The sequence below is a fragment of the Varanus komodoensis genome, unplaced genomic scaffold (genome assembly GCF_004798865.1).
Source record: "Varanus komodoensis strain SLA01 unplaced genomic scaffold, ASM479886v1 scaffold20_3, whole genome shotgun sequence".
Taxonomy (NCBI): domain Eukaryota; kingdom Metazoa; phylum Chordata; class Lepidosauria; order Squamata; family Varanidae; genus Varanus; species Varanus komodoensis.
In genome coordinates, this window is record NW_025335588.1 from 502237 (window position 1) to 510083 (window position 7847).

A 7847-nucleotide genomic window follows, 5' to 3' on the forward strand; every position below is an offset into this window, starting at 1 on the left:
GCCCCGGGAAGACCAGCAAGATGACGCACCAGTGCCCTGCGCTCACCCCAGAGCAGAAGAAGGAGCTCTCGGACATTGCCCAGCGGATCGTGGCCCCGGGCAAGGGGATCCTGGCCGCAGATGAGTCCGTGGGTAGGTGTGCCCGGCGCCCGCAGCTCCCCCGCGGTGGGGAGTGTTGTGGGGCTGTGGCCCACGGAGGGTTCGCGGCAGGGCCCCACGGTGGCGGGCCACAAGTCCCCCAGGACCCAGCCAGCACGTCTGGAGGGGAGCCGGTTCAGGGGGCAGGCCCTGCGCCCACAGGTGGCCCCCGAGCGGCATTTCCCAGCAGTGTTTCTTCGGGACGCCGTCCCCACGCCACCCCGTAGGGCCGCTCTGCCCATTTCGCAGGTGGGAACGGAGGCCTCGCCCCAGCCGGTCTCCCGGACAGCGGCGCTCCGGCCACGGGGACGCACCGCCACCCCCCCTCCGCTGTGCCCCCCACAGGAAGCATGGCCAAGCGCCTCCACCAGATCGGGGTGGAGAACACCGAGGAGAACCGGCGGCTCTACCGGCAGCTGCTCTTCAGCGCCGACAGCCGGATCAAGAAGTGCATCGGCGGCGTCATCTTCTTCCACGAGACCCTGTACCAGAAGACGGACGACGGCACCCCCTTCGTGGAGCTGATCCAGAGCAAGGACATCGTCGTGGGCATCAAGGTACCTCCGCGGCCGGCGGGGCGCCCTCGAGCCGCGCCGTCCCCCAGGAAACGCACGGGCGGGCAGCGGGGCACCGGCACCCTCCGGCCCATGCTCCCCAGCAGGGCCTGGGGGCTCGTCCAGCAGCCGTCAGCCGCTCCCTCCTTCCTCTCAGGTGGACAAAGGTGTGGTGCCGCTCGCCGGGACGGACGGGGAAACCACCACCCAAGGTACGGCTCCACGGAGCGCCAGCAGAGGCGCGTGAGTGGCTGGAGTGGCTCAGGCGTGCGGCCACGGCCCCTCCCGTGCCGTTGCGAGCCTCGCCGGCGGGGGGCCGGGGAGCCCGGCGCAGCGCCCGCTGCCCAGAATACACCCCCGCCGGCGCGGGCCGCCCCCTGACTCTGAGCGAGCCGCCCGCCCCCGCTTTCTCCGGCAGGCCTGGACGGGCTCTCGGAGCGCTGCGCTCAGTACAAGAAGGACGGCGCGGACTTCGCCAAGTGGCGCAGCGTGCTCAAGATCAGCGAGAACACCCCCTCCGCCCTGGCCATCGCGGAGAACGCCAACGTCCTGGCCCGCTACGCCAGCATCTGCCAGCAGGTGAGCGGCCGCAGCGCCCACGGAGGGCTGGCTCGGCCGGCCGGCCCGCCCGCCTGCGCCCGTGGCCCCCGGGCCTGCTCAGCACCCCTGCCCTCTCCTTGCAGAACGGCATCGTGCCCATTGTGGAGCCGGAGATCCTGCCCGACGGCGAGCACGACCTGAAGCGCTGCCAGTACGTGACGGAGAAGGTGAGGGCTGGACGCCCACGACGCTCCTGCCTCCGGAGAGGGCCGCTCTCGCCGTGAAGGCCGACTTTGTGCCCGGTTCCCTGCAGCTGGCAGCCACGGGGTACCCCCTTGACCGGCAGGCTTGGCCTCCCCCTGCTCCCCCACCCCATTCTGAAGACCACATGCCTCTCCTTCCTCTCGGCCCCCAGCAGGGAGAGCTCGAAGCTGCAGTCTGCGGGTGTCGGGGGGAATTTCGGGGCCCCCGTCTCCTTCTCTGGGCCCTGCCGGTGCCCGGACCGTGGCCCTGGAGCTTCTCTGAAGCGGAGAACTCCGACAGACGCTCGGGCTGCTCAGAAGCAGGGAAAAGATTGGCATGCGCTTGCGTTCCATTCCCGTCTCGATCGCTAAAACATTTGTCCCGGTTTGCAATATTAAAAAGAAGGAGAAGGCGGCAGATGCGATGCGCCCGATCGTCAAAGGCAAGAGCAGGCGCTCAGGCCCCCGGAAGGGCCGCTCTGGGGTGCAGCGGGCGACGGCCGTGCTGCGGGGGCTCGGGAGGCGCTCGCGGGAGGGCCCGGCGCCCCGCTGACCGCCCCCCGCGCGCCCTGCCGCTTCCAGGTCCTGGCCGCGGTGTACAAGGCGCTGAGCGACCACCACGTCTACCTGGAAGGCACCCTGCTGAAGCCCAACATGGTGACGCCAGGCCACGCCTGCCCCATCAAGTACAGCCCCGAGGAGATCGCCATGGCCACGGTGACGGCCTTGCGGCGCACCGTGCCCCCCGCCGTCCCAGGTAGCGCGTGCCCCCCGGCGGGGCCCGAGCGGGGCGCCCCGGGGCGCTCGGCCCCGGGTGGGCGCCCCCGGCGCGGCGGCCCCGGGCCCTGACGGAGGCTCTCTGCCGCAGGCGTGACCTTCCTGTCGGGCGGGCAGAGCGAGGAGGAGGCGTCCGTCAACCTCAACGCCGTCAACACCTGCCCGCTGCCCCGGCCCTGGGCCCTGACCTTCTCCTACGGCCGCGCCCTGCAGGCCTCGGCCCTCGGCGCCTGGCGGGGCCAGCGGGAGAACGAGAGCGCCGCCACCGAGGAGTTCGTCAAGCGGGCCGAGGTGACCGGCGAGGGTCTCCCCCACGGGGGCAGCCGGGCGGCTTTGCTCGGAGACCCCGCAGGGCCGCTGTGCCGGCCGTGTGGGCGACGCTGGGCAGGGGAGCCGGCCCCTGCGTGGCCCTGGGCCGAGGGGCCGCCGGCTTGGCTGTCGGGAGTGGGGGCCCCTGCCCCGGCGGAGGAGGGGGCCGGGCCGGTCTGGGGGACACGCTCTGCCGGCCCCCAAGGCGACTTCGGGTCTCTGTCTCCCAGATCAACGGCCTGGCGGCGCTCGGCAACTACGAAGGCGGCGGCGAGGACGACTCTGGCGCCGCGGGGCAGTCGCTGTACGTGGCCAACCACGCCTACTGAGGCCTCGCCGGGCCGGAGCCGCCCCTCCCCGGCCGGCCCGTAGCCCCCTCCCCACCACGGATGGCCCCCGCACTCCGCTATCTTCCAAGCCACTTCAGTCCCCCAGCTTTGTACTGCCGTAGCCGCGACGGGACCCCGAATCGCCACGGAGGCGGCGCGTGACGAGCCGAGGAGGACGGAGGGGCCGGTGCCGAGGGGGCCCTGTGGTGGGAGGGGCCGGGGGCGCCGGGCCCACCCCGCAGGGCTGTCGTGAGGAAGGCTGAGCCACGGGAGAGCGCCTGAGCACCGAGGATGTGCTGGAGGTTGGCACTTGAATCCCGGGACCCGCACAGCCCGGGGGGGCCGCAGTGGGACCCCGAAGAAGGGTGTGGGTGAATCCGGCACACGGGGCGGGGGGTCTCTTCTGTAAAGGGAGGGGGAAGCCTTTGGGCTGGCTGGAGCGCCCCGTCTGGAGGGAGAGCGGCCGTCCTCTTGCCGGCCCGCCACGGCTCGCCCTGCCCGCTCGCGTTTTCGGGGCCCCTGCCCCCCGAGCCCGTAGGCGGCTCCGCACCGCGATGTGAGCTGCAGCTTCCCGCCGCCCGCCGCCCCCTCGGCCCCCTCGCCGGGTGAGCGACGCGGGGGGCCGGCCGACCCTTGGCATTAGGCGCCTGTGCATGTGCGTGTCCCCGTGCGCACCGGACCCACCACATCGTCCCGTAACGAATAAAACCATAGAGGAGCCGAGGGGTCTCTGCGCGTTCTTTCTGGCGGGGGATCCGGGGAAGGGGTCCCTCGCTCGGCGCGGGGCCTCCTGCGGGATGCAGGGTGGCCCCCCCATTCGGACAGCCGTAAGGGGGTGGGACGCGTCCCCGGGGACAGGCGATGGGTGGCGAGAGGCAACTGCCCATGTCGGAGGGGTACGCCGGGGGCTCCCGTGGGAGGGGGGTTTCCGGGGGTCCCTTTGGCCAGATGCTGCATTTGCCACTCTTCGGAGCCTCTGCAAAGAGGGAGGGCCAAGCTCCACGGCGCACGGATCCCATGCGCCCCGGCCTGGCTGTGGGGGGCACCGAAGCCCCTGCCCGCCCCACGTCCTCCCGGAAGCTGCCCAGAGCTGCTCCGAGGAGGGGAACGCCCGGGACGGGGCAGGGTCCAAGGCCGGCGAGGGAGGCCACCTTTGATCCGTGGAGCTGGATGGGTGCCCAGTGCTTGCAGGAGAGAGGCTGCCCCCCCACCCCGGAAGCAGTGGCACATGGGCTGGTGAGGCTGGGCCTGGTCTCGGGGCAGCAGCACGGACGGAGGACCCCCGGCTGGCACCCAGCCCGAGCGAGCGAGCGACCCCCAGGCCGGCCACCCAGGCCCCGTCCCAAGTCTGGCGGGGTGCGGAGCAGCCGTCCCAGAGGCTGAGCCCCAACACCCGCTGGCTGCTGCCAGCATGCTGGGAGCTGGAGTCCAAGCTAGGGGCCCAGCAGCCCCGTTTCGGCGACCGCCTGCCCACGCTGGAGGGGCGGAATCGGGCAAGAGGACGAGGCTCCTTTGGAGCTGCAGGACTCTTATCAGTGCTCACGCCCCAGTTTTACAATTTTATTGTCGCTCTTTGACAGAGATGGAAAAGGCCTTGGAAAGGTCTGAACCTGCTGCCCCGGGGAAGTGGCCGGCCTCTCCCAGGGAAGAGCGCGGCATGGAAGGAGCGAGGCCCGCAGCCATGTGGGACAGGCACCTGCCGCTTGTGCACCTGCCCGTCCAGCGGTGCCGTCCATCTGGGGTCAAGCACGAGGCACGTTTCTAGTCCTCATTATCCTGCTCTCACGACACGTGCGTGCCTGCCTTCGCCTTTCCCCGGGACTTCCTCAGGTTTCACCCGGAAAGGCCCCAAAGGAAGGTGCTTCTGTTCCGGTCCATTTCAAGGCGGCCCGGTCAAACCATTTCATCCGGCGCGATGGTGCTCCTCGTTCTGCGCTGGGCTGGCCACGTCCGTGAAGCGGTTGTACTCCGGTTTCGAGTCCTTAATTTCTATCCACCTGGGGCAGGGACGGAGGGCATTAGAACCTCAGAGGAGCGCCACCTAGTGGTTAGAGTGCCACGGCTGGGGCAGGGCTTGGGCAAATCTGCTGCAAGGGCTCTCCAAGAGCCCCCACCCGGGAGGCTTGGGGAGAAGTCGGGCAAGCCATGTGTCCGTCCATCACTTGTACCGTGGGCAGAACATCTCCAGGGGCTTAGTCTGGGAAGGGTCTTTCCCCCACTGGCTGACCGAACCAGGTGGGGTCTGAAGCGACCCCCAGCCGCATGCAAAGCAAGGACTCGGCTACGGAGCTGTGGCCCTGCCGCTAAAGAAACGGGACGAGGTGCTAGTCCTCATGGCTCTGCAGCGGTAGGGCCGATTTGCACAGGGCCTTAGCCCAGACGAGCACGGTGGCCCCTCTTGGCCAGGGCTGCCCTCCCCTCCCTCGCGCCCGGAAACCCTTTCCAGCCGGGAGGCGTTCTGCCACGGAGCTGCTGCCCCTCCCTAAAGTGCAGGGGGGAGTGCCAACTTCCATCAGCACAGTTGACCAGGGATGATGGGAGCTGTAGTCCAAATGACGCCCAGGTGGGGGCAGTCCCGAAGCAAAAGTGGGGCGGGAAGGCGGCACTCACCCGATGATGGCGACTGGAACGAGGAGGAGGAGGGCTCCGAGCAGGAACGGGAACCCTTTCATGAAGCTCAGCGAGGCCGGGTAAAGGGAGCTGAACACCCCTGTGGCCACTAGGAGGCACAGCCCTTCCACGCAGGCCACGGCAGCAAAAAGGGCACCTGGAGGGGCAGGCAGAGCACGGAAAGCCGTCCCTTCAGACGCGGACCCCCCATTCACCCCTCCCAGAGGCTAACGCGGCTCGGCACCCAAGCTCGGCACGCGTCGGGACGTGGCGGGCCTTCCGTCCACGAGGGCGCAGACACGCGTCGGCGAGGGACGGCCTGCGCCAAAGGGGGCACGGAAATTTCCCCATGGAAGTGGGAGGGCACGGGGGGGGGCGAAGGCCCGTGGCCCCCTCACCTTGCTCCGTTTCGTCAACCAGGCGGGACAGCTTTGAGCGGATCACCGGCGTGGCTGCCATGGAGAGGAAGAGGAGCCCGTAGCCTGCGGAGACGGGTGGAGACGGGTTCAGGGGGCGGGGGGCGAGGCGACGGAAGGGCCCATGCGGGGCCCAGGTGCCCCCAAGTGGATGTGCCCCACTCGGACTCCCCTGCGGGGCCCGAGAGCCGGCGCTGCTGCGGCCCCGTCTTAAGGGCAGGTGACGGGCCCGGCGGTCCGGCCCCAGAGGGCAGCCCCTCTTCTGCGATCCTCTGCTCCCCAACATCCCTCTCCTCCCGGCTCCTGAGAGGCGAGCGGGGGGGGGCAGGGAATGGCGGCCTCCCCACTTCCGCCCCGTGAGCCCCACGGGCACTACTTCGTGGAGGGGATGGTCAGGCAGGCGTCTCAGCAGAGCCCTGCGGACCCCGAGGGACCGAAAGGAGCCACGCTGGCCGTCGCCGGAGAAGGCAGCCTCCGGGACTCTGGGCAGGCTTCCGCCTGCGGCTACCGGCCAGGAAAAGCAGTGGCCCCCCCAGCCCGGGACGCCCCGGCCCGGCCCCCCTGCTGGGCCCGCGCCCGGCTCACCTGTGAACATCACGGGGGTCGTGGCGGCCAGCGCGATGGCCAGCAGCCCGGCGAGGTTCGAGAGCAGCCCCAGCTCGGCCACCCAGCCGTCTGCCAGGCACCCCTGCAGCAGCCGCAGGCCGGCCAGGCTGCTCAGGTAGGCCAGGTAGTGCGCCGCCAGGCCGTAGCCCACCAGCCCGGGGCCCCAGCAGAGCGGGGGGCCCAGCTCGTACAGCACCAGGAGCTCCGCGGTCCCGAAGTGCACCGTCGCCAGGACGAAGAACGCGAGGGAGTAGAGCGCCAGCTTCCGCCGGGCCCAGCCCCGCGCGGGGGCCCCGTACAGGCGGCACACGGCCCGGTAGTGCCGCAGCGAGAGCAGCGCCACGGGCCGCGGCCGCGCCACCGACTCCCGCAGGCCGACGGCCGCGTAGAGGGCCGCGGCGAGGCTGGCGGCCACGACCAGCCAGAACGGGGCCACGTAGCCATGCGCCTCGCGCCACCGCCCGCCGATGAGGCTGGCCGCCATCCCCGCCAGGCCGAGGCAGGCCTCCAGGACGGCCACCCGGAAGGTGCGCGCCCGCCGGTCGCTGGTGTCGGCCGCGTAGGCGAAGCAGGTGGCCAGGAGCAGGGTGTAGTCGCCCGAGAGGCCGCTCAGCAGCCGGCCCAGCAGCAGGTAGACCACGGGCAGCCGCAGGTACATGACCGCCAGGGAGACGGCAGCCTGCAGCGTCATGCCCAGCGCCGGCAGGATGAGGGCCGGCCGGCGGCCCGCGCTGTCGCTCCAGGGGCCCAGCAGCGTGACGGAGAAGAGGCCCACGAAGAAGCCGGCCAGGTTGAGGTAGAGGTTCCAGTGCGCCACCAGGGTCTCTGTCGCCTGCGGGAGAGGAGGGGCCGTCGGGGAGGCCACGCAGAGGGGATGGTGGCCCCCTTCTCACGTGCGCCACCGGGGCAACCCAACCGCGGCCGTTCGGACCAGCGTCCCGCTCTGATCCGTGGCTGCGCGCAGCTTCCCGCTTCGGGGGCGGCAGCTGCGGCACCAGGCGCTTTTGGTTCCCGCAAGCTGCAGCCACGGTTGTTTTCGGGCGAGGGGCCCGATTCTGTTCGTGTTGCTCCAGATCGCTTCCCGAGAGAACTTCCGCAAGGAATCGGACGAGACCCGCGCCCCCCGCGAGGAACCCGGCGCTGGACGGGGCCGGCCCGGAGCGGCCGCCCAGGGGCCCCGGGAAGCGCTCGGGCGGGCCAGCTCGGGGCTGCACCCAGCCTGCCTCTGACCAGCGTGCCGCCCTGAGGACTAGCCGCTTGCGCCCGCGCCGCGCCGCGCCAGCCCCGCCCCCCGGCCGCCACGCACCTGCTGCTCGGCCGAGCGCG

General features: G+C 71.2%; 2 protein-coding genes across 2 annotated transcripts in view; one reads left to right on the top strand and one right to left on the bottom strand.

Moving 5' to 3' along the window:
- On the top strand, positions 1 to 2889 carry ALDOC (aldolase, fructose-bisphosphate C). Its single transcript, XM_044430550.1, has 8 exons — positions 1 to 132; positions 484 to 695; positions 850 to 904; positions 1111 to 1271; positions 1376 to 1459; positions 2057 to 2231; positions 2343 to 2542; positions 2791 to 2889. The coding sequence occupies exons 1-8, from the start codon at positions 21 to 23 to the stop codon at positions 2887 to 2889; spliced, it is 1098 nt and encodes a 365-aa protein (XP_044286485.1). The 5' UTR covers positions 1 to 20.
- A 1539-nt stretch (positions 2890 to 4428) lies between these two features.
- Positions 4429 to 7847, bottom strand: part of SLC46A1 (solute carrier family 46 member 1) — a 3978-nt gene continuing 559 nt past the window's right edge. The window contains exons 2-6 of the mRNA XM_044430577.1: positions 7415 to 7661; positions 6501 to 7353; positions 5898 to 5981; positions 5500 to 5656; positions 4429 to 4886 (exon numbers count right to left, since the gene is read on the bottom strand). Of these exons, the coding sequence (XP_044286512.1) occupies positions 4793 to 4886; positions 5500 to 5656; positions 5898 to 5981; positions 6501 to 7353; positions 7415 to 7661 (1435 nt within the window). The 3' untranslated portion in view covers positions 4429 to 4792. The remainder of the gene's footprint in view (positions 4887 to 5499; positions 5657 to 5897; positions 5982 to 6500; positions 7354 to 7414; positions 7662 to 7847) is intronic.

Excerpts from the sequence above, each read along its gene's own strand:
- ALDOC (XM_044430550.1), top strand. The coding sequence starts at position 21 with ATGACGCACCAGTGCCCTGCGCTCACCCCAGAGCAGAAGAAGGAGCTC. Across the intron at positions 1,460-2,056 it reads GCCAGTACGTGACGGAGAAG|GTCCTGGCCGCGGTGTACAA; the intron begins GTGAGGGCTGGA and ends TGCCGCTTCCAG. Across the intron at positions 2,543-2,790 it reads AGTTCGTCAAGCGGGCCGAG|ATCAACGGCCTGGCGGCGCT; the intron begins GTGACCGGCGAG and ends TCTGTCTCCCAG.